The 26890-nt window shown below is 33.6% G+C and overlaps 4 protein-coding genes across 4 annotated transcripts; all 4 read right to left on the bottom strand.

Moving 5' to 3' along the window:
- Positions 1–99: 99 nt before the first annotated feature.
- vps13E (vacuolar protein sorting-associated protein 13 family protein) lies at positions 100–13375 on the bottom strand (the record flags this gene model as incomplete). Its single annotated transcript, XM_004359918.1, has 9 exons — positions 100–2759; positions 2832–7404; positions 7487–7781; positions 7865–8154; positions 8240–8830; positions 8912–9761; positions 9827–10054; positions 10132–11987; positions 12050–13375. The coding sequence occupies 9 exons, from the start codon at positions 13373–13375 to the stop codon at positions 100–102; spliced, it is 12669 nt and encodes a 4222-aa protein (XP_004359975.1).
- A 505-nt stretch (positions 13376–13880) lies between these two features.
- pde3 (cGMP-specific phosphodiesterase) lies at positions 13881–15102 on the bottom strand (the record flags this gene model as incomplete). Its single annotated transcript, XM_004359919.1, has 3 exons — positions 13881–14178; positions 14257–14600; positions 14698–15102. 3 exons carry the CDS (start codon positions 15100–15102, stop codon positions 13881–13883), a joined length of 1047 nt encoding a protein of 348 aa, XP_004359976.1.
- Positions 15103–15652: 550 nt separating this feature from the next.
- On the bottom strand, positions 15653–19888 carry abcG3 (ABC transporter G family protein; the record flags this gene model as incomplete). Its single annotated transcript, XM_004359920.1, has 3 exons — positions 15653–18555; positions 18649–19444; positions 19529–19888. The coding sequence occupies 3 exons, from the start codon at positions 19886–19888 to the stop codon at positions 15653–15655; spliced, it is 4059 nt and encodes a 1352-aa protein (XP_004359977.1).
- Positions 19889–20889: 1001 nt separating this feature from the next.
- pldZ (phospholipase D3) lies at positions 20890–26344 on the bottom strand (the record flags this gene model as incomplete). Its single annotated transcript, XM_004359921.1, has 14 exons — positions 20890–21121; positions 21238–21931; positions 22030–22194; positions 22689–23468; positions 23549–23687; positions 23756–23999; positions 24216–24350; positions 24599–24716; positions 24793–25065; positions 25220–25423; positions 25503–25607; positions 25663–25738; positions 25820–26093; positions 26184–26344. 14 exons carry the CDS (start codon positions 26342–26344, stop codon positions 20890–20892), a joined length of 3600 nt encoding a protein of 1199 aa, XP_004359978.1.
- Between the last annotated feature and the right edge of the window lie 546 nt (positions 26345–26890).

The raw sequence follows: 26890 nt of genomic DNA on the forward strand, positions 1-26890 counted from the left end.
ATGATGAAGTTGGTTGATGACTCAATAGATTATTCAAAAAAAAAAAAAAAAAAAAAAAAAAAAAATTGAAAACTTGAAGTTCAAAAAGTTTTATTGTTGTTAAAGTGAAGCGTCACCTGCTCTTTTCAATTCTTCTTCAACTTTTGGTAACATAGTAGTAGTAGTAGTGGTACTAGTGACATTAGAGGGAAGTTGAATTGGTTGAACTATAGGTTTGACAGAATCAGCTCCGGTCATCATCTGTTTAAACAACATGTTTTGCATCTCGATTTGATTCTTTTGTAATTGATGCATTTGTTGTATTTGCATTTGTTGTATCTGCATCATATTCTGAATACTCTTTTCTAGTTGTGATTGATGTTTTTGTTGTTGCAACATCATCATACTTTGTGGTGACGTTTGTTGTTGATTCTTTATCGTAGTGGTAGTAGTCATCACACCAACATTGTTGTTGTCAACTCTATGATCATCTATATTGTCTTGTTGTTGTTTGTATTGTTGTAACGAATGTAGTGGAGTTCTAAACTTGGAACCTGCAGTTTGTTGGTATACAGTTGTAGTTATATGTGGAGTTTTATGTGATAGTCTTTGAGTTTGTGGTGTAGATGGGTATTGTGGTGGCTTTGGTGTTATTGGAGGAGCGACGACTACCACCGAGGGTTTAGTTGGTGTTTCGTTAGGAGGAATAAACACTGGTGGAGGTGGTGGTGGTTGTGGTGGCTCGAATCCATGCGTTGATGATAGTGGTGCTGGTGAAGGAGGAGGAGGTGGAGGAGGTGGAGGTGGAGGAGGTGGAGGTGGTGGGGGAGCAATAGGAATATTGGTTTTGTATGTACTTGCTGTGGTTGGATTATAATTATATCCAGAATTCTCCATACTTAAAGATTGATGTTGATTTTCCTGTTGGTTAACAAATATTTGACGTTGTTGGTGTTGGAATTCAATTGGATGTTGTGAAATATAGATTGGTGCACCAACAGATTTAGGGTCACGATGATTCAATAATAAATGTTGTATCATAGGGTCAATCTTTCCAGAATTTTGTTGTACAATAATTGGTTGAATATATCTATCCAAAGGTGACACATTTCTGTATTCTATTATTGGATTTGGATTTGGAGGATGAACAACAATAGGTCCAATTGGAGCGGCGGCCAGTGTTGTACAACTAGTGGTAGTGGTAGTGGTAGTTTCACCTTTTAATATCTTTTGTTCTTTTAGTGGATTTACCATTGTATCTGGACTATAAATCTTGAGCATGTCGAGAATCTTTACAAAAATGTAATGCTTGGCAGCATCTTTACATTTAATTAAATGACTCTTTCTCTTTTTTGGATGCAAAACTCTAACACGATTACTTTGGTCGACTTTGAGACGGATAGCATATTGTTCCTCCTCGACATAGATGATTGATTCATACTTTACTGCAAATTTAGTACGGAATCCATCTGTATCTTTTAGACAAATGATACGTTTGTTGGTAAACAAAATGGTGCGTCTATTTTTGTAGATTAAATGTTGAATGTACTTTTCATCTTTTGATATCATCTCTGAGAGAGGCTGGTTAATTTGATCGGGTGTTAGGCGTTTGAGTTTTCCTTCAGATATCATATTGGTAAGGAACAAGAATTGACCATAGGCTTCAACATCGTCATATGGTCGTAATGGTAGGTCAGAAAAGAGAGGACGAGGGAACCTGATTCTTCGTCGTTCGATATTGAGTTGAGTTGAGTTTTTGACACCTTCAGAGAATTTACTAACAAAATCAAATCCTCCAGCTACTGGTTTGAGTACAAGACCAGCAACACCTTTTCCGATACCTTTTATGGCACCAACAGCTCCTTCCTTTTTGGCACCATAATAAGGTAGACGACCAACACCAGTTAATGCTCGATGCAAGGCAATGACAGCAGTCTTTCCGCCCAAAGCAAACCCTTGAATGACATTGCTTGGTGTCTCTCCAACGATAAACTGTCTTTCTATAATGTATTGAGGATCCATCGACATGTTGGCCAATGCCTTGGCTCCACTCGACGATAGTCTTGTTCCGCTATCAAAGAGTCCATAGACGGTATGCTTGGCAAGACTCTTTGATCCAGCCGATACACCAGTTCTAAAGGAAGTTTCTTCGGGTCCAACCAAACCACGTCCAGTGTTTACAAAAAACTCTTTAAATCCAATACCAAAGTTTTTAAACAATCCAATTGGATTACCCAAAAAGTTGAATGTACCCAAAATCTTGTATGCTTCTGACAAACCTTCAGAGAGATAATGTCTAAAGAGTGGATTGAGAAGCTCTGCATTTGTTCCAAAGGCATGAGAGAATTTAAATTGATGCAAAAAGATGTGGGCATTTTGGAAGCTAACTAATACAAATCCAATTCTTCTAAATGCACGAACCATTGGCGCATCCAATGCTCGAATGGTTGATCCACCAGATTGTTTGGCCAAATCAAAGGTAAGGTAACAACTTATGGGTTCGATTGATAGAGTTTCAAAATACATCTTTTTACCATAGATTGATGGTAAAGCACGTTGTATCATTGTGTCTATGAATCCATCACCAATATCTTTTTGATAGATTGGTTTTAACATGTCTACATTGTGCAATGCTTTTTTGGTTTTTTTGTTTCCTGTCCAAAAAGAGAAATCTAAACTATTAAAGAAATCCAATAATACATAAAGGAATTTCTCTTCTACTCTAATATTTAATTCTTGAATTCTCAATGAAACATGATGGAAATAATCTATATTTTTCACTGTTATAAAAAATAAAAATAAAAAAATAAATTAATTTTTTGTTGTTTTTCTTTTTCTTTTCTTTTTCTTACTTTTGTTTGATTTAATTAGTTTAATATGAAGGAATGGTAGGTTTGGATCATTCTTTTCAGAGGCAAAAAGTAAAACAGGATGAGAAAAGGGATTGACTTTTGAGAGTTGATTGTCAATTTGAAGATTATCCAATTTCATTTCAATCTGTTGAATGAAATTTGAATAATAATAGTCGGTAGAGATTCCTTCGACAAAGACATACAACAACTCTGTTGGGTTTGAATTGATGAGCGATACTCCAACACCTCTAATATTCATTCTAATATGTTGTATTGAGGTTTCTTGATCTGGTACAACGATAGCTTGGTAAGTTGAATCGGTCAATGTAAGAACTCTTGTCGATTCTTCTGCCTCTACCACTGCTTTAACTATAATTGCTTGACCTTGATATCCAAAATCAATTGGTTTAAATATTTTAATCCTGTCAACCTTTACAAAGGTTTTACATAAAACTTTGTTGTTTGATGATGACGTTGCTGATGGATGATCATTGTTGTTGTTGTTGGTTTGATCAACCAATTCTTCTTCTGTCAGTTTGTGAGAGGCAACATCATCGATTTGTACATTTTGTGAGAAAAAGTGTACCTCTAAAATGTGTTCGTCCATTGGTTCATCCCAAACAAATGGTATTGATTGTTTGGCACCGACAAATATCGATTTTCCACACTTCTTTTGTCTAACAAGGATTGGGAATTGAGTCATGTTGTTAATCTTGTAGGGTGGATCATTCAACTCGGTTGCAATGATAAATAATGTTGCACCTTCCAAACATGTTTGAACTTTAAGATATTTTAATTGGTGTGGATTGATTAAAGAGTTGTTTGATTCAGAAGAAGAAAAAGAAGAAGAAGAAGAAGAGGAATCTTGAGTTGCATGTTGTTGTTGTTGTTGTTGTTGTTGTGTGAGAGAGTCAACAATTTGAGGGTTCTGTTTTCTATAGATTTGATACTTTGATGGCAGATTAAATGAATAATCGGCAACATTTTCAATCAAAAACCCTGGTGACCAACCATCATCATTATTCCCATCACCATAGTCCATGTCAAGTTTTGTTGAAAGAAGATTTGTTTTTGAACGGTGTTCAAGGAAATAATAAAAAGGTATTTTCTCTCCAGTGCCTACACGTACTTGATTATCAGTACCCAATTGTTTGAAAATGAGTGGATAAGGGAATTGGTTGAAAAAGATATAACGTGGAGCAAAAACAATGATCTTTGTTTTAAGATTAGGTGCAATATCTACTGAAACACCAACATCATATACCCGATCTGAACTTTCACATTTGATCTCTTTGGCCATATGTTTTGTGGTGGTAGTGGTGGTAGTGGTGGTAGTGGTTGTGGTCTTTGATCTTGTTGTGAGTGTATTCACAGCCAAAGAAGTTCCTTGATGCGATTGATGAAATATAGAGTTCTTTTTATCACTAAATACCTCAACTCTTCCTCTGTCACCAATAGCAGCAATCGATACTTTGTTTGACCACTCTGAATCTTGACCAACTCGCAGACGAATTGAGCTATCAATATCTTTTGTCTTTTTGAATGAAAACATGATTGGATTGACCTTTTGGTTGTGATCTTCATACCATTGGTAAGGATCTACAGCTATGGATGTCTTTTTGTTTTGAGGATTAATTTGTTGTTGCTGTTGTTGTTGTTGATGTTGTTGATGATGATTATTATTTAAATAAACGGTACCATCATTATATTCTTTTGACTGATAAGTTTTTTTACAGTAAAGATTTAAACCAGTCTTGTTGAATATCCAATATTGATTGTAGAAAATAATCTTTCTAACTCCATTAATGGATTCAAATTCCATATTAACATGAAGTGGTCGATCATTATAAGTGATATGAATAGGATGGATATTTTGGTTATCCAATTGTTCTAGAATAATTTTTTCTTCGCTCCACGTATCTTTTAATTTGAATCGAACTTTAAACTTTTCCAAAACTCCAATGTCATAGACCTCGTCCTTTGTTTCTGGTCCCAATTTGTGTTCAGTCACATTGTTTGAAAATATTAATGCTGGATGATGACCATGGTGGTGGTGGCGGTGGTGCCCACTAGAGTGGTTGACTGCTGCTGGATAACTTCCTCCATTTAATTGATAGGTAATTGGAAAGGGTAATAGGTTTTTAACCTTTAGCATTGGACATAATCTAATGATTGAACATCCTCCCTTTAGTTTTACATGACACTTTACGACAATAGTCTTTTCTCCATCAATTGTGCAAGATGTAAACATGGCAGTATCTTTGGTATTATTGACATCCAATGTTTCAGTGGACCACTTGAATTCGTTACCAGAGGGTTTAATCTTGATAAGAGCATCCTTCATTCGAGAAGTAGAGGTTGGAGCTCTTACTTGGCGAGACTTTATGATTGAAGACATGTTGGGAGGTTGAGCAATGGCAAAGCCAGATGAAACGGTTGCCACATCAACAGAAAACGATGTCATATTTTGAAAGATGATGGGGAATCTTAGTGTTATAAACTTTGTTCCTTTTTTGATGGAAACGTTTACAAAAAGAGTTGTAGATGTGGTACTGTCCAATTGAACTTGATACTCGTAAGTTTTGAGTCTATCCATTGGAACGGCAATTGTCTTTTCGATACCCAATAACTCGATAGACATTACCAACTGATTGAATGTTTCCAAAGAGACTTGAACATCGGGAGCAAATTTGATGGGCATTGATTCACCGGGAATTAAATCAAAATAGATACCATAGCCTTCAACTTGAACCACTTTTTTACCGTCACCACATTCATTCAAGACACCATCTACTTGTTTTCCTTCATGAGTCTCTAAACGATAACGAATCCTTGAACCCGTTTGATTACGAACAAAGAATGGTGCATAGGAAGACTTCCAAGCACCACTTCCATGTTTCTCGCCAGACGATAGTTTTTTAATCTTTCCAGTCAATACAGTCAACGAGTCTTTAAGTGCTTCCTCACTTGATCGTAAATCCTTTTCTTGTGGCTTTGCAATCAAGTTCCATGGATAACCAAATTCTTGACTATAGGTAGTGAGGAATAAACTGAGATTGTCCATCATTGGGATGGTGATATTGAGATTTAACAGATCCGACGATGAGAGATCGATGGAAAACTCTTTTGAGAATGTCAAAAATGATTTCAACATCCACTGTTCGAGAAAAGGCTCCCAAAAAGCAATACGATTGTTGAAATAGTCCAATGAAATGACTGCATCTATATCTATTTCTATTTTAGTCTTGATCATCATTTTGATAAATCCATAGGCCATCTTGAAATTGAAAAGTGGAGTATTCATATGATTCTTTGTCAAATCGTCAACAACTAAAACCTCCATATTTTTAAGACTAATAGAAATTTGGGTAATAGCTTTCTTATGGATGGTATTTTGAATTTGTCTTGGTGATAATTCTTCATCAAAATCATCTTCCCAACTACCACTTTCAACCCTATTTCCTGCTGCTGTTGCTGCTGTTGCTGTTGCTGATGGTAATGAAGTTGTTGTCTTTACTATTCTTGGTGATTCTTCTATTGGTGATTCTATAAATTCATTACTATTTCTTAGACGTGATCTGACTTTGGTTTGATGAACTCTCAACATTTCAGCTGAACGACATTTTAGATGATATAGTTTGTTCATATCACTATTGACAGTTGGCACAGATTGATTTGATCCAACAACTATGCCAGATTCTGTAATTGTTGGTTTTGGAGTGGTGGTAGATTGGTCATCTCTGAGGTGTTGTAAATTGGGTCTTGCCAAAATATTTGGTACTGATGGTCTTCTTGCACGAGGTGGTTGTGGTAAATTAAGTGACATTGAAGGACTAGTCGTAACGACTGCTGCCTTTGCAATGGGGGTATCAAAAGTTGTTTGTTTCTTTCGATATGGAATCGGTGTCTTTGATGGAGAACAATTGTTGTTAAACTGGTGAGTTGCTCTCTCGTTGTCAACGACTTGACTGGCTGCGCTCTTGATTTGTCTATTATAGAGAATAGTTTGCAATGTTTCATAGATACCAAGCAAATAACGATATGATCGACCAGAAAAACTAATGATCAAATTGTTCAATTCAAGGAAAAAGAATTGGTTTCCATCTGGCAAGAGAGCAATGTGAATGTTGGTACTAAAATCTTCAATAAAGATTCTAGCACTTTTATGAAGAGATTCCCACATTGCTTCTGTTCGATTGTAGGAATAATGTCGAGAAACAGGCTTTGAGTTGGTACGACCATTGTGGTAAAACAAAGAGGCTGAGGAGGAGTGTTTCATTGCACTAGCAAGAGGACTTGACACTGTGGTGGTTGATTTGTTTGCCAATAATCCTTTATGACATTGATAAGTGAGTAGTAATTTCATTAAACCATCTGCACCAAATTGAACAGAAGATGACATTTCACTGCTCATCAACATAACAACTCCCTTTTCATCTACCAAACTACCAATCATTATATTTGCACATTTCACTTTTAATTCAATTGACATGCTAAGTATCCATTCTTTTGATATTATTGATGGTCTTTGAATATTTGTATACTCTGGATCTGATAATGGTGATAAAAATGTCTAAAATAAAAAAATTATAAATAAATAAAACAATTAGTTATCTATCTATATAAATATATATATCTTAAAATTTTTTACTTACAATTAATTTATCAACCCAATTTAAATCAATAAAGATAAAAAGTCGATTAATTGTTATCGAATTTCTATTTACTGATCCACCATTTGATACTGAAAGAATTCTGAATCTGCCATCAACCATTTCTTGAACATCACTACTTGAGATTGAAAGTATTTCCTGGTGTGGTGGTAATGCTTTGTTCTTGTCACTAATTGCTAATCCTCCAACTGAAAATGATATTTCAATATCTCCATTGTTATAATAATTTAAAAACCCTAATGGTTTATTCACTATTAAACAAAAGAATTTATCCTCTCTTTTAGAAAAAAACAAAAAAAAAAAAAAAAAAAAGATTAATATTAATATCAGTCATTGTTTAATTGTAATATTTTTACATACTTTGTTACTTCATCTTCAAGATTAAGATTAACTGAATCTGTAATATCTAAAGTTAGACTAACTAATTTACTTTGTCTTTCCTTTGAGTATTGGGACGATAGAGGTGTAGGAATTACATTTTGGTTGATATTTTGATTGAAAACATTTACCAATAGATTGTATTGGTATTGATTGAGCAATAGTTGAATATATTCAATTCTCATCATAATCTTTAATTCAGAAGATGTCTTTGATGTTTCAAAAAAATAAACAAAACTGAGATCAACATTGATTGGTCTTTTAATAATAGCCTAAATAAATTAAATAAAATAAATAAATAAATAACAACATTATTAGAGAGATTTGTTATGTTTTTTACTACAATTTGTTACATACATTTTGAATATCTAATTGACCATTATATGAACTGACCATAACATCAATGATTTTCATAAAGATTACATCGGCAGCAGGATCAGTTTGATCTAACCAAAGTGAAACTTTACCAACACTAAGTATAATCGATTGTTTTGAATTTGGATTCTTTGGAAGAATAAGAGTATGTTCATCGATTGTAATGTCCAAGTTGGTAATTGATTTTCTTTCAAATAGAATCTCTTTTTGTGGTTGTTCTGATTCAAAGTCACCTCGGTCGGTTTCTTGATTATCTTTGGTATCTTTGGGATCTTTGACCTGTTCGATAACATATAGAGTAGGGAAACTTTCTTTGAATGAAGTACTGATATCGTGACAAAATACTCTTACCATACAAATGGTTTGAAAGAGTAGAGTCAATTGAATCTTTCCAATAGCGACCTGTACAACTCTATTGTGACCCCATTCCTTTTGTTTTTGCATACTGTGACTAACTACATGCATCTTTACGATTGGTACTAGCTTTGGATGAGATTGATGTGCAATTAAAATATCTCTATGTAATCCATCCGGTCTAGATAAATCCAAGAATTTCATATCTCCTAAAGATAACTGTAAAAAGAGTTGTCAATAAAATGGTCTAATAGAGAGTAAAAAATAAAAATAATAATAATAATAATAATGTGGACATACATTAAATTCAAACAATGGTAATTGAAATACACCATTAATATCGACCTTGTCAAATTGAAAAGATGCAATATCAAAGTCACTTGCACTGAGAATCAAAGAAAAGCTTGGAACCTGTAAGCATATCTTTGTTTTCAGATCATTTGGATCAAATTCTGTGACATCTAAACGGTCAGACAACTTCTTGGGCTTAACCTTTGGTCTGTGTTGATGGTGCAGTAGACGAGATAACGAATCTTCATATCTCGAACCCTCGATGGTTAGGATTGACTTTTTCTTTTCGTGGAAACGATTGGCATCTGAAACTGCCTTTCCAAATATTTGTATCAAAGCTACGATACATTCCTTTGGGAGATTAACTCTAACGTATTGAGTCTTGAGTGACGCAATAAAATCGATATAGTCATAATCCAATGAGTTCTTACTAATTGAAGAGAGGTGAAGGACAATTGGATTGTCACACATTCCATTTACCAATTGTTGAGTTGCCATTATACCTCCATTGTAAGACTTTTCCAATAACCTGTGGTCACTATCACTTTTTCTTCTACCAAATGGCGATTCTGATCCTAATGAAGATGGTGGCGGTTGTTGTTTTTGGAATGGATAAGCAAATATGGATAGAATTGGTATGGTTGAATGGGTATCTGTGATGCTAATACTGGCAATATCAAAAATAACCTCCATATACAATAATTTTGCAAGACTACGACAACGCATCGATGATATATTTAATGATAATCTTTCTTCTTTTTGATAAAAAAAGTTGATTGATATATCACTTGTTGTAAATAAAAACTTTAACAGTATACTATGTGTCAATTTTTCTTTTGTTTTTTTTCTTGCATGCAATCTATGAAAAGATTAATAGAAATTAGTATAAAAAATTAATATATATATATTTTTTTTTGTACATACATTGATTTAGTATTTGAAATGACAGATAAATGAATTCCTGATCCTGCACGCTTTGGTTTTTCATTTTTTAATGATACTACATCGTACATTTCCGATAGCTCTGATGTAGACTTTCTATCCATATCTATAAAATATTCTAGTAGACCATTTCTACCAACTATTCTAGATATATCATAGAGTAATGTATCACTCAAATCAAAATTGATATTTGATAAATTTGAATGGCATCTAGAAGATAGAATAATGTTAGGGGTGGTTTGGTAAAAAATATGTATTTAAAAATCTGTTGCTGCTGCTTAACATACATTATTTGAGGAATGTCAAGATTAAAAGGATCAGAACATAATTCCAAAAACATATTAAAACTAAATGGTTTCATAATACTCTGATATTGGGACTGGTGGCACATTTTAATTGTAAAATTGGTCAACTGAAATGAAATACCTTCATAGAATTGAGAATTGTTGACATTTATACCATCAAAGTTCCATTCACTAGATTCAAATGATCCACTTGTCAGATCATCATTTTTGTTGTTTTTAAATGAAGACTGTTCTCCATCCAAATAGTCATCAAAATTCTTTGTTTTCTTTTCAAATACATTTTCTTGGCCATCTCCTTCCTCCATAACGTTATCATCTTCACTATCAAATCTATCGCTGCCTGATGTACTTGTAGTATCTTGGTTATAGGGAATTGTTAATGCCTCTTGATCACTATTATTATTATTATTGTTGTTGTTGTTGTTGTTGTTATTATTGAATTCTTGATGACGTTGAAAATATTGACTATGTTGATTTAGAGTTGATTTATGTATCTGATTTACTTTAAAGAATTTATCCATGTCAAGTGGAACATTTGTCTGAGGTACTGTACAATTTGCTTTCCACCAGGCAACACGTTCAGTTAATTCTTTTTTGTATCGAATATATCGCTCATTGTCTTCGTCTGCTTGAAGAATATCTACTATTTTTGAGCAATTCCATCCAGCACTGATTGGTTGAGTCTTGAGCAATAGGTGACCAGAATTGATGACCAATAGCTTTTCATAGTCGTGGTCTGGGAATATGATTCCAGGAATGTGTACATCGAGGTCAATATCTGCAGACTTTTGGTTGCGCAAGAGATGTTTAAGCTCTCTCATTGCCATCTCTTGCAACACTTTGAGGTGTTTGAGGAAGGAATACTTGAGTGTATCGAGTGCTTCTTGAGATGCATGTGTAAAAAAGGCAATCATAGTATCGACAAATGGCTTACTATTGATAAAGTAGAATGGCGAGAGATGGAGCGAAAGACTCCAGTCGGTTGCACGGTGCTGATCTGGTGGATTAAGCTCCAACGTGAGATTGATCATCTTGGATCTTGGAGGTTCGTCTGGTATGAATTGGTGCTTTTGTCTTTGTTGTTGAGACATTCGAATATCAAATCTACGACCATGTTGTGTCGATGATAAGAAACCTTTGCTGTTGGTTGAGGCAGTAGACGAGAATGAGGCGGTGGAGGTATCTTGGGTAGAAGAGGTTGAAACCGATGATGTAGAAGAGGAAAGATTCATTTCCTCGGTGTGATAATCGTCAAATGGTTGTTTGTCCAAGATGAGGTTCTCAAAACGAGCGTTGGTGGTAATCTTGTCGTTCAAATGAACAGAGTCTACTAAAAGTTGAATCTTTTGGTTGAATCTTGAAACATAGATAGTCATATCGATTTCGTGAATCTCAACATGAGCCAAAGGAACTGGTTCACCAACCAATCTAAAATCGAGTACTTGCATCTGAACCTTTTTAATATTGCAATAAAACTTGACCGATACGTCACTTGTAATCTTTTTGTTTGATGATGCATTGAGCATTGATTTTAGATCAATATCTAATATCTTTTCCAACAATCTAAGATCCTCTCCACTAATAGACGAGGCACCACAAGATATATTCATATTATTTGTTGATTGTCTTCTTCTACCGAATCCAAACCATCCCAAGTTACCAAGTCCTCCATAGAGAGAACCTAGCCACCAACCTTCATTTACTTGATGAAATCCAGATACATCAGACTTTCTCTTTTCCTCTACTGCCTTTTCTGATATTGTTCTATATAATATTACATCTTCATATGATAACTTTTTTTCAATCTCTGTTATTATTAATTCTTCTACTGGTGATACCTAAAAATAAAATTAGAAATAAGCAAACTTACTCTCTTTTTTTTTTTTTTTTTTTTTTATACCTTTTTGTTTAATAATTTTTGAGAAGCAATTTTAATATAAGTATCTCTCATTACTTTTTCCTTTTCGACATCTTTCCAAGACATTTGTTCTTCTCGTTTGGTTCGAAGATCTGATAGAATAGACTTGTAGGCAAACTTCCACCATATCTTTGCGTTGCCTTTGACACTAACTGTTGGACGATGTGACTTGTATCGAAGTACCTTTCTCCAATCATGTACAAAAAATAAGAGATTCAGCATGTCACGATATTGGATATCCATCAATTGAATGTCTATTTGTTTTAGGCCAAGAACCATGTCGATCTCTGTCACTAGAGAAGTATGCACACCATCATTTGTGACCTTGTCTCGTTCAACGTCATTGATGATCATCTTTATGAAACCACTAACAGGATTGATAATATATTTATGATCGATCTTTATCTTTTGTCTAGGAATTTGGTGCATCAATATGACATCCATATCGGCAGGTGTAACATATTTGGTTTTACTAAATTGCGAATCCCAATAGACAGACAAGTGAAAGAGTGATATTAATTTAAAACAAGATGAAGATAAAACCGATGACGATGATGACGATGAATATGGTTGATCGGATGCAGCGGCTGCAGAAGAAGTGGCAGCAGAGTTTGCAAAATTGTTAGATGATGACGATGATGACGACGACTGGTGATGATTGGATGCTGGTGACAACAAAGGGATCCATTTATCGTTGGTTGTTTCAAAATTGACACCCTCCAAAGTGATACCAATAGAAAACATTTCATCTGGTGTTGTTTTAATGTCTTGATAACAAATATGAACATTTGTAACTTTTAATACCAAACACTTGACCACATTTTTTATCATTCTAGTTAGGAAACCCTCCGTTGGGCCAGATGTCTTTGAAAAGGGAGTGGTTGACGATTGTGATGTCTTGGAAGCAATGTTTGGATCCCCAACGAGTGACTCGTCTATTGACTCTTGAATAGATTCTATCTCCTCTCTTGATAATCCTGCCAATGGATTGGCTCCAGATGACTCTTTCTTTGGGATGGTTGTAATTTGATGAAAATCCTTTCTTCCAAAAAGCAGATACACTCCATCCACTGAAACAGAGATACGCTCCTTTAAAAATCCCAACCAAGGAATGTGTATGACCACCTTTTTTATTACACCTTTTTGTAATTCGAATGGTAATTCATGTCCAAATATATCTTTTTTTAACTGTAAATTCTCCAATACTATCTCTCCTTTCCAGAAAGGAATTGATAATGAATCTAATCCTTCTATATAGTTTCCTAATACCTTTTTTAGTATCGATGGTAATATTTTTGATATTACCATGATGATGATGATGAAAAATTATATTGATGATGATGATGATGATGAGGATTACTCTAAAATATAAATTCAGTCCTTTTTTTATCTATTTTGTAAATTTATATTTATATTTAAATCAGCTAAAAAATGTAAACAAAATAATATAACAAAAACTCCTATCAATTTTCACTAAACCCCATTTTTAGTAACTAGTTATCATGATTGTTCCACCATAACCATTTGAGAGGAGAAGGTGGAATAGTAGGAATAATTGGTTCAAAAAAAAAATTATCGAAAGATATCTTCAATTCGAGGCATTTCTCCTTGGTAGTTTTTGAAAAATTGTAAACTAATCTAAACCACACACCCCACCCCACCAGTTTCAAATTAAATTTATTTATTTTTAATAATGATAATAATTACAACTATCGTTCACAGTCACTGTATAAATTATGTGTAAAACCCCATTATGTGTATTAGGAACTATATGGATTAATAAAGAGTTATAATATAGTATTTAGGCAATAATTTATTTTGGGAGTTGTTCCCAGAGTATTCTATTTTTGTTGATTCTATCAACATATACACTGAGTGAAGGTAATATAATTTGCAATGCTTGATAAGATGGCAATAAAAATTTATCGATAAATGAAACCTGTGTAATATTCAATACTACTTGTTCACGGAGCATAAAAGGTGTAAGTGGAAGATTTTCTTGTTTCTCGCGATCGCTTTGTGCAAAAAATTCTTCCATCAATGCATGTGCCCATTTTGTCGATATATCCCATGATCGTATTTCATTTGATATATCTGCCGATTTTAATAACCTAAAAAATTAATTAAATTAATTAAATTAAATTAAATTAAATAAATAAAACATTGAATGATTATTATTATTTACATACATTATTAATAATAAATCTCTGTGTTGTTGATCATCCCATGAAAATATTGGTATGATTTCATCAAACTTTTGTTTGTAGGCAAAATGTTTCTCCATGTCTGTGGCCAAAATCATAATCTTTACTTTTTCAATGAGTGTATGTCTGTCTGTCTCTGTCAATGTACAAAGTAGATCCTTTTGATCTCCTAGAATAGAGAGACAGAGTGCGAGATGATGATTCTCCAACACTGATGTATTATTATATTTAACTGCCAATTCACTTTTACTATTGATTTGGAATCGATTGGTTAATCCTGGATGATCTAGGTCATGTGAGACTGCTGCTATGAGTAATGATAATTTTTCCTAAAGTTTAAAAGGTAGTAAGGGAATTTGGTTTGCTTTGGTTAGTAAATAGAGAGAGGGAGAGAGAGAGATATTTGAAGTATATATGATATCATACTAATATAGTAAGTTTTTCATTTAATTCTGAACGTAATATGATAAGGAATACCATTTGAGTGACGGTAACTGCATGATTAAAAGAGTGAAATGGATTATTTCTATAGTTTGTTTGAACACTTGTGATGTATGATAAAAGTGCATTTCTGTTTACTTGTAGTTCCTTTCCTACGCCCATCTCTTCAAACATTAACACAGAGTATTCGACCAATACCAACGGATCTTTCTTCCACGCTGAAAAATCCATTGAAAAGATCTCTTTTTTCTTCTCTTCGTCACTACTATTAATACTGTTATTCATATTATTATTATTATTATTATTATTATTATTATTACTATTTACATGGTTGTTGTTATTGTTGTCTGTTGTGTTCATATTTTGATTAGTCGATGCAGTGATACCCATTTCCCCTGTTTTATTTGATCTTTCTCCCTTGTTGTTGTTGTTGTTGTTCTCTTTTGTATTATTATTATTTATTATTATTATTATTATTATTATTATTATTATTATTATGATTTAAGATGACTGCTTTAATTCTAGTCAATCTCTTTTTTTCTCATTTGACTTGATTGTAAAGTTTGCTTTGTACGATCAACTAAAACTCTGAGTGATAGTTGTTGTTGTTGTTGTTTCTGTTATTATTTTATGTTGATATCTCTATTGCCTTTCTTTGTTGGGGTGTGAGCGAGTTTTGTTCTTTCTCTTTAAAAAGATCAATCTAATTTATAATTACAATACAAAATAATATCTATCAGCAAACGAGACTCCTCACCTTTGAAAAAAAAAAAAAATTAAAAAAAAAAAAAACAGTTTTTTTCGCGGCTGCAGTCGTGCGTGATGTGTTGATTGTTTAGCCCTTGTAGAATTATAATAATTTATTTATTTTATTATTTATTTTTGGTAATGTGAGAGCTCTTTCCCTCTCTTTCTTTCTCTCTCTCTCTCTCTCTCCTCTTTAACGTTTCATGTGTTTGATATATCTAAGAGCAAGACAACCAACGGTAAATAGTCCAATGATATAACCAGCCAATATGGCAACATTTTTAAATTGAAACTCTTGATTAAAGCCATAACGAGCGATCATTTGTTCACCACTCTGAATCGGACAATAAGGAATGCTAGTGGTAGCATTTACTTGTATTAGTACCTCACCTTCTCCATTGGGACAACTAAACTTTTGACCAATCATTTCAGTGAGTGATAGAGTTTCCAAGCCATAACGTGTAAAGGCAAAGTAATGCATCCATTTCCATGCCTCTGGTAGATCTGTCTTTGGTATAAAGAATCCACCGAAAAGACCAAGAAAGTTGAGTCCCATACCACAGAGAAGAGTGGCAATGGGTGTCGTTGGAAGAACCAATGCAAACATTGTGGCCATGGTATCGTAGCATGCAATGACCATCAAATAGACACCCAACGTGAAAAAGAACTTCCAACCACCATATCCTGGATCTAGACCAGTGAGCCAAAAGAATGGTATCCAGAAGCAAAAAGCTGTCATCATCATGAGTGGAAGATCGGTTATAAATGATGCAATCATATATAAATAAGAGGGATAACAACCACTTGCACTGTCACGATAATAAATGGCTCTATCTTGGACGACCAATGGAATCTTTGCAATAGAGGCCATACCAGCAAACAAAAATGAAAGGAATATCATTGACAATTTGTTTCTTGCTCCAGATTGATCAGAGTCGAGACGAAGGAACATTGTACCTACAATGAGTGCAGGAACAATCGATCGGAGGAATCTGATAAAGATTGGTGTTGGTCGACGAATATGATTGAACCATGCTCGTTTAAGAAGTGCACGAAGTTGAGAGCTCATGGGAGCAGCATAGGTGCCTACATAGGATGGAGGTTCAATAGTTGGTGGAACTACACTATTGGATTGTAATTCTTGTATGACAGACTTTGATTGAGGTGATTGGATGTAGGAAGTGATTGGATCGGCACCTGCATGATGTTGCTCTGCAATCTCTAAAATATAGTCACTTGGATTACGATCTTTTTCCTCCATGACATATCCAAGTCCTTCAAAGTAGTTGAGGATGGTTTTGCTACCCTCGCCTGTTTCACCAAAGTAAATGACCTCTCCCTTGCACAGCATTAAAAGTTGGTCAAATTGTTCAAAAATTTGTTGTGATGGCTGGTGAATAGTGCAAATGACGGTACGACCAGTTTCGGCGATACGTCGAATACAATTCATGACCTTGAGTGCACCGCTGCTATCCAAACTACTCGTTGGTTCATCGAGGAAAAGAAGATGTGGATCCGATGCCAATTCAATACCGATGCTTACTTTTTTACGATTGGCAAGTGAGATACCCATGGTTGGATTGAATCCAATCTTGGTATGTTGCATCTTGGTGAGGTTGAGAACCTTTAGAATATCGTCAATCATTTGAGCACGTTCCGAGTTACTGTAACTGCTAGGCAAACGACAATTGGAAGAGAATTCAATGGCCTCACGAATAGTAAGATTGGCAGATAGGATATCTTGTTGTTCAACATAGGCAGTGAATCTACTAATATTCAAATCGTTAATGTTTACACCATTGACCTTGATCATTCCAGACATGATACCAGCATTCTTTCTCTTTGATAATACATCCAATAGAGTTGATTTTCCAGCACCAGATGCGCCCATTAGTGCAGTAAGTCCAGGTTTAATGTAACCATTGATCTTGTTCAACAGTGTAAGAGTAACCTTTTCTTGTTTTCCAGTTTGTGTATTTTTACGATCTACATTGACCGTATAGGAAAGTTCTTCAAATGTCATATAACAACCTTTCATTTTGTATTGAACCTTTGTACTTTCACGTTTCTTATCCTTTTTGACCTTGTTGCGAACATTCTTTACGATTGAAGGTGGCTTTTTAGTTTCGAAACGAACAAATCGAATACCCATATAAAAGATAAAGAACATTACCATTGAATAGGCAATTGAAATGACAATATCGATCCATCTCCAATAATAGTTTTCATTCATACCAAATATTTCGAGGAATTGATCTCCATTGGTTCTTGGACATATTTGAACACCATTGTAAAACTGATTGGCAATGTCTGTTGGTGGGATGAGCTCTGATTGTTTACAAGTAAATGTTTGATCGTGTAACTCGTTACTAGCCAAAGCATCCAATAGATATTTGAGTGGTGACAGATAGTAGACCCATACCCAATACTTGGGGATATTGGGTCCTGGCAACATATAACCTGAAAAGACCATAAATGTGACAACAATGGCTGGTGTAACCATCGATGTAACCAATTGAGATTCTGAAAGTGCTGAAACCATTTGGAAAACGGCTTGACTGACAAAATTGGTCAACATCATACATAGTACAAATACTATAAACGAGTCGGCTCTTGCTCTAAATCCAGCAGTCCAATAACAGACCACTGAATAGAGTAGTGCTTCGATTAAACTGATAGGAATCTTTGTAATGACCAATGTAATAAAATATGAAAAGTTTCTATAATACTTTCCATCCTTTTGATCGTAAAATACACCTCTTAGATTGTAATATTCATCAATCGACCCATAGGTTGTCCATATGAAAAGAACCATAGAAAAGTACATTAAACCGAATCGGTTTTGTGCATCTGCCTGACTGTCGTCCATTTGGAAAAAGAGGGATCCAACAACAAATCCCATGAAAAGTGCCTGTAAAAATCTTGTAAAATATTCTTGTCTAATGATCTTCATGATCTTGATTTGTCTTTTTATCAATAATTTGGTTTCATACCAAATCGGTGGTCTTTCCACTGGATATAGTTTATGATCAACAAATTTTGTATTATTTGCCAAGTTTGTATATTTTGTTGTTATATTTTGTAATTCTTCATATTCTAAAATTAAATAAACAATCAAAAGGTTAGTATAAATCTCTTTAATATAATATAAATGAAATATATTATATATATATTATTTTTTTTTTTTACTTTTTGATTGTTTAAATAATTGATCCAATTTAATTTGATTGGTTGTTGAATCTGTAGAAATATTCATCAATTGTTTTTGGTTGACTTGATACATTTTTGGTTCTTCTAAAACATCTTGCATAAACTCTGCAAGAGGTTGATCTTGTGATGGCTCCAATCCAATTGATTTAAAGTATGGCAAAACGTTTTCTCTTTCACCAAAATAGGCCATATTACCTTTATCACAAAGCAATAAAACATTGTCAAAAATGTTGGTCAATTCCGGACTTGGTTGAAGAAGTGAAATAATGACCGAAGCCTTTGCCTCTTGTGCAATAGTCTTTATCTTTGAAATGACACTAAAGGCTATAGCACTATCAAGACCACTAGTAGGTTCGTCCATTAGAATAAGGTTTGGACATTTGGTAAACTCGGCGGCAATTGTAACACGACGTTTTTGACCACCAGAAATACCTCTAAAAAATTCATTGCCGACAATGGTATTCTTGGTGTGTGAAAGGCCAAGTTGTTGGAGGATGAGTTCAACACGTTCATCACGAGTTGTTTGGTCAATGTTTGATGGCATGTTGCATTGGGCAGAGAAATCCAACGTTTCCTTTACTGTCAACAATGCAATGTGTCTATCTTCCTGTGGTACATAGATGGTATCTGACTGATGAGTACGATGATCTGCTTGGTGTCCATTGAATAAAAGTGAACCTTCCACAGTACCACCACTTAATCTATCTGCCAATAGTTTTAATAATACACTCTTTCCACTAGATGGTGCTCCCATTAATAATGTCATTTGTCCTGGCTATAAAAAATTAAAAAAAAAAAAGAAAAAAACAATTAATATTTATAATAATGATATTATTATATATTGTTTGATTGATCTTACAATTAAATCAAAATTCAAATTATTTAATAAATAATTTCTTTTTTCCAAGTCGGTTGAATATTTTGGAGCCTTTTTTGGAACATGAAATGATAGATTGGAAGCGGTAACATAGATTCCAGTCTTTTCAGTTGGTTTAAATTCATTAATGTGAGACAATAAATCTTGATTGATATTGATGTCGAGAGATGTTAAACTATTCTGTGGTTCCATCTTTAATGTTGGTTCCCTAATCGATATTGATTGCATCTCTACTCCATCAATGATGTTGTGGTCTTCATTCATATTATCATTATTGTTGTTGTTGTTGTTGTTGTGATTGGTAGCTCCATTTGACAATGAGATATTTTCCGAATCAACCATGATGATGATGTTGAGGAAATGTAAAATTAAAAAACTGAGTGCTTGTTAACTGTCAGTTATTTATTCTTTTACTATTAATGTTATTGTTTTTGTTGTCCACAGCCCAGTATAAAAAGGTAGACAAGAGGTCTCTCGTTCTAGATTGTGTATCTATCTGAAAAACGAAACAAAGAAAGGAACGTTCTGTCTTCTGTTGTTTGTGAATATAAAAAAAAGTTATTTTAGAAGCTTATGTTCGTTTTTGTTGTTGTTGGCAGCAATTGTTGTGGGTTTGGGACTTCCCAAAGCGCGATTTCTTTTGTTTCGATTACTGGTCCTTGTCCCTGCTGATGGTGTTGTTTTTTCGTGAAAAAGTTTAAAAAGCTGAAACCGAATCGAAAAGATCTTTGAATGTAATGTCTTCTTTTATTCCTGAATCATAAACCAAAGATGTGTTTGTGGTGCGATATATATAAATATAGTAACTAAGAGAAGAGAATGAATAAGATAAGATGTAAGTCACTTGTGAGGATCGCTCCTTTTAAACAAGACAATTAACAAGGACAGATGATGATGATGATGACGATGATAATACGACTTCTACAAGCTGCTTCTTTAACCAAAGAGTCATCGTGTCGTGTTTGTAGATACCTTTGGAACAAGACTATTGACTACTTCCATTGTTGTTGATCATTGTTGAAAGAGATTGAACAACAAATTCTGTTGCCGACAAAAATAAATAAATTATACTAGAATAGTCGCAAACGGGGGAAAATCGGTTAATAACCGCCAGCCGTAGATATTCAAAAAGAATAATAATAAGATTGGAATGTGAACTTTATTGGGATGATAAGGAATCATGATTGTTTGGTCCCCACATCACCAACCATGAATATTTAAATATTAAGGGGGGGGGGGGGGGGGGGGTTATTAATTATTAATTATTTATATTCAACTATGATTTGTTTTTTTTTTATATATTCAAACTATTCTTGTTATTTTCTACTACTTTAGTATTAAAATTAAGATTCTTCATTCTCCATAAATTGCAATGGGTTTTCATCTCTTTTGCATTCACCCTTTGCAAAATCGTATGTATATTTGTAGCAAACACCCGATGCGCAAATGACTATAATCGAATTTGGTGTAGAGCTAAATGCACAAATTGATCGTGATTCTGGAATTTGAAACTGTACAGCACTCCATTCCGATTTGAAATAATTAGTTGGTAAAATATCACCCATAAAATGAAAACTATATAAATACAAAAGGAATATAAAATAAATAAATAAAAAAAGTGTGTTAGTGTATTTAATAATTATTGATTATTCAAGTCTGGCTCTCTCTCTTTCTTTCTTTTGATTGTTTACCTTGATTGTCTATTCTTTACTTCAGATTCTGGTTCTTTTGTGGAAGCAGAACTAGTAGCAGGTGCAGATCTTGAGAGATCAAAAATATGACCAGTATTTTTATCGGAAGAGACACAGAGAGCAGTAGATTCATTGTTGAAAGCTATAGAATAGATTTCAGCACGATTTGAACCTCTACGAACCTCTTTAATTTTCTCACCAGTGGCAGTATCAAATATACGAATAAGTGTACCCTTTTCAGAGGCAGTGGCTAAACGAGTGCCATCCTTGTTGAGAGCTATTTGAGAAAGAGCACTTTCATGTGCAGGAATGATTTGTGTCTGCTTGTGATCGTACAACTCTACGTGAACGTAGCCAGGTTTCAAACCTGGACATGCCAAAACATTGCTGGCACCTGGACATACTGCACAGATTCCACGTGGGTTATTAGTTGTCTCTAGTTGATGAACCAATTGAAGATCGGCAAAATTATAGACATAGACCTTGTTTTCGAGAACCACTACAATACGATCACGACGTAGTTTGACTGCTTTGACCTCTGATTTAAACTCTAATTTTGCAATACACTTATTTTGATAGTCGTCCCATATCATCACTTGGTTGGGTGTAAACTTTGGTTTGGTTCCTCCTCCTACAATCGCAAGAATATTACATCTAAATAACATTTCAACAATTCCTACTCCACCATCGAATACTAATAAAAGAAAGATAGAGAAAGAAAGAAAGAAAGAGAGATGTATTTATAGTAATGAGTTTTCTGTTTTCATTCTATATATATAAGTATATATATACCTCTTCCGAATCTCTCTTTGAATGGATCGCATGAAAAGATTAAGAATCCTTTCTCTGTACCACAAGCAAAGCAGCTATAATCTTGATTGAAATTTGCAAATAATAGGTTTGAATGTTTCTCTTTACAATTTTGTAAATTCATTTTATGTTGTTGTTGTTGTTGTTCTTTTAATGATTGTTTGTTGTGTTGTTTGTTTGTTGTCTACTTTATTACTACTTTTTATGCTTTCTCTTGTAGAAATTAATGTGGTTTGTATATTATTATTATTATTATTATTATTATTATTATTATTATTATTATGAGTGATATATTTACAAATACTACTGAAACCAAATCTTATCTACTTTTATACCTATATATAAATAATTGAATATCGGTGAATGATAAGTTGGTTGGTCAACTCAATCCTTCCCCTGGTGTTTTTTTTTGTTTTTTTTTTGGGGCGCCTCTTCTTGAACTTTCTTTGCCTCTCTCTCTCTCCTTTCCTTGCTTGAATTCTATAATTTAATATTTAATACTTTGTGATGAAATATATAAATGAATGTATTTGATGAAATGGAACATAAAAGTAATGTTTTTGACCCCCCACTCTTTGATAAAAAAAAAAAAAAGAATTGATTTTTTTTTAAATTTTAATTTTAATTTTAATTTTATTTACCAAAAGTATTAATAGGCAAAGCGTATGGGGAATTCCAATCACGATTGAAAATAGATTGTAGTTGAGCAGTAAAATCTTGGTTGACTATATTGTAACTGAGACCACCAGTGTTTGTGAAATAGTCTTGTGACCAGTTGGAAGTACCAACGTAGGATTGCTTCTCTGTCACCATGTATTTGGCATGGTTGACACGACTGAATGGAACTTGTGGTTGGAATGGAAGATCTGGTACTTGGAACCATCTCACTTGGACATAGTTGAGGACATCCAATGATTTGAGGTATTGTGGAATGACATACATATTGGTGTGATTCCAGTGACTGATGAGCATACGAATGTTTACCTTTCGGTTAAAGGCTGCTGCACGTAGTGCATCATCGATGACTGGCCAAAATAGGTTGGGATTGTTATAAAAGGAGGTTGGTGCATAATCCATGACAGAGATGCAGACTGATTGATTGGCTGCATTGATGGCAGCAACTAAAGCGTCAATGTCACCTGTACGATCTTTGGATACAAACTGTGGTGGAGAGACTGCAAGGAACATGCTAATATCCTCACCATTCAACTTGAGTTGTGCTGGATGGGTGCTATTGTATTTGGCCTTGTCTTTGGATGGCCACTTGTTTGGAAGTTGTGTCATATTGGCTGCCTCCCAGTATTGTTCAAAAGCTGCCTTGGTGTCTTCTACAATGGTTTTACAATTCTCAACAACTACACCAAGTTCTTTTACTTGAATGAGTGATCTCCAATCATAGTTTGCACTACCAACATATGCATCTAAATAGTGAAATTTAAGAAATATTATTAAATATTTTTAAACAATAATATTGTTGTTATTGTTGTTTGTGTTTTCATACTCTTCTTATCAACAACCATAAGTTTGGTGTGTAGAATACCACCACCGACAAGAGATGGCCAATTAATTGTTCTGAGTTCAACTGCACCCATTTGAGAAAGGTTGGCAGTATCATTTCCTTCTCCACTAGATGGTAGGTTCTAGAAACGACGATAATAAATATTTAACGACGTGTTTGCTTCTGTTTGTCTGCTCAAATAATACATACCTGAACGATTCTAATCTTTACACCTCTAGCATGAGCGGCAATGATTTCTTTGTAGATATTCATACCCATATAACCACCATATTCCGATGGAAGATCACCTCCATCTGTTAATGTCATATAAAAGAGACCCATATCAATAGATTCCTTTGCATTGCTAATAAGATTCATCCATGCATCATATGTAGTTTGATTGGTTGTAAGATTCAAGTACATTGGAATTGACTCTGCAATATACATTGATCCACTATAAAAATAAATTAGATGGATAGATTGATAGATCAGTATCAATATAATATTATAGTATTTGTGATAGGTTTGATCGTATTCTTTTCAAAAGAAGAAGAAGAGGATTATTGTTGTTCTTTTGAAACTTTTGCTGCATTCTTGATGATAATGATGGATGGATGGATGGATGGATGGATGGATGGATGGATGGATGGATGGATGGATGGATGATTACCTTGCACATTTATCGTCATTTGAGGAGGATAAGTGATCAGCAGTATACTTGATCTTGTTTGGTAATGCACTTGTCGCAAAAAATGCAATACAAGATAGTAATGAGATTACTATCAATAGACTAGTAAACTTCATTCTTTACAAACAAATATATGTAATGTAACTGTTATTTCTGTGTAATAGAAAATGCAAAGACGATCAACATAACCAGCAACTGTGAATTTTCGTTTGCAAAAAAACAAAAAAAAAAGAACCAGATCATTTTTGCTCTGGTTCAGTGAAAAAGAAGTAAGTCACAGATATTGTATTTATTTAACTAAAAAGAAGCAATTAGGAATAATAAGAAGACAAGATAATGGTTGGTTTCTTTCTCATTCTTTATACTTTGCATTCACCAAATTTGTATGTTTGTGTGTGAACGTATGAAATACCATGCTTTGGGCTCTATTTGTTTTGGTTTGAAAGACTGGATGTTTACATAATGATTTGGATCCATTGATTACTATTAATAAAAAAAGAAAAGAATAAAAGAATATAAGAATAAAAGAATAAAAGAATAAAAGAATATATAATGTTACATTTTTCAAGTAAGAATTTTCTAAATTGCTCGTCTTTGTAAAACACTGGAGAAGCTGGAAGGGGTGGTTCATTCAAAGGTATTGTGGTGGCAATGGAAACAATGTATTGAGCTGGTTTTAGTTGATTTAGTGGTTGTGATTTTTGTTTTTTTGAGGATGCAGAAGGTGCCAGTCTTGATGAATCTGAATCCTCTGATGGTTCTTGATTGACAATTGGTGTTGATAAAATTGCAGGTGATGCCTTATTTACATCAGATGATGATGATTTTACTCCTGTATGAAGTTCAAGGTTCTCTAAACTGTATTCCTCTTTTAATGGTTGCACCAAAATAATGGTTTCTTTTTTTTGTTTTTTTTGTTTTTTAATATTATAGATAGTTAATAAAAAAAGGTTTTTATCAAAATTGTTGTATTTTCTTGTACTTACGAGTCTGCTTTGATTTCATACAATTTGGAATATAACTTTGGGGTCCATCTGTAAATACAATCATAATTCTGTCATTGCCAATATGTTTTTTCTTTTCTATTTGTTTTGGATCATTTGGATAATGTGGCAACATGGTAGAGACATGAAACATTATTTCGACGTCATTATATTTTGTATACACTGAATGCTTGCCAGAGTTTCCATCTTATAAAAATAAATAAAAAAAAGTTAATACTATAGTAGTAGTAGTAGTAGTTCTTGTTGGAAAATAATTATTGTTTACAATTTACATCCAGACCACCACTATATCCAGAAAATCCTTTTAGCTCAATTCTATCACCAAGAATAGTTAAAAAATCATCATACTCTTTACTTGTGTTGTTTGATGCTAAATAGATATTTGGTTTAATAATTGTAAATTATTTTTGGTAAAAAAAACATACTATTTGCCAACATTTCATATTCATTGGTTTGATTTGCTTTACAATACAATAATCCTACTTTGATTGCTCGAGAAAACTAATATATTGGTTAATGAATTGTCTTGACAATCCAGATGAATGCTTCAAAAAAAAAAAAAAAAAAAAAACAATTACATACATCTGGTTCAAAAACGGCAAGCAATTCGTCTTGAAGCTCAGGGGTTGTTGGTACTCTTGGTAATCGTATATCTTGAAACTTTGGTGTGTATTGATAAACATGATGATAGGATGGATCTTTACAAAACAACATTCTCCAAAAACTCCTAAAGGCAGCCCACCTTGGGATTTCCTTGTAGATCAGACCACTATCTTGTAGATATAATACCTTGTAGGTTTCCTCATTTGCGTCATAGTGAACTGTCACTACTATTGGTCCATCTGTACCATAGTAACTAATAATAAAAAAAAAAGTATGAGATTATTTATAGTAGTAGTAGTAGTAGTAGTAGTAGTTTATTCTTGAGTGAAACTTGATAACATACGATAAAAATACTTTGTGGTGTCTTCCATAAAAATCTCTACGATAAATAGAGGGATCAGTTTGATTTGGCTTATATATACTATCAATAAATGGTGATTCTGGCCAATCTTTATGCTCTTCTTTGAATCCCTCGATATAAAATCCTGAAACAAAACTAAACATTTTTTTTTAGTCAAGAAGATATAAATAAATAATGATGATGGATTAGATAAAATATTATAAAAATAATATATTAATAATTTAATTACGACAATTATTGTTTGTGTCTAATAATTAAAAGGAGAGAAAAAAAATAAAACAGCTGATCCAGCAGGCAAATCAAATCAGTATATAAAGTAATGACAATCTTAAAACAACATCAACAACATCACACCACCATCGACATCATCAATCAACCATGTTATCCTAATATATATTTGGCATGCCCTAATTGTAATATAGAGGAGTGGTGGGTGGTTATACCAAGTTATCTGGAGGAGGATTGTTAATGATCATAATCACCAACCCACCCAACTACTATTATTAATAATATTAGTAAGTAGTGGTAGTGATGATTAAGGATGGGGTAAAGTGGTTTAACAATGTTGTATCACTTTTTAAGTGCGAGTGGTGGGTAATTTGACCAAACAAGATTAATAGATCGATGGGTTGATGTGATTGGAGGAATCTATGTAAATTGTATTATTAATAACCAGCACATACACGCTC

This window comes from Cavenderia fasciculata (assembly GCF_000203815.1).
Source record: "Cavenderia fasciculata unplaced genomic scaffold Scf_Dfasci-G-o-33e01.r1-3, whole genome shotgun sequence".
Taxonomy (NCBI): domain Eukaryota; phylum Evosea; class Eumycetozoa; order Acytosteliales; family Cavenderiaceae; genus Cavenderia; species Cavenderia fasciculata.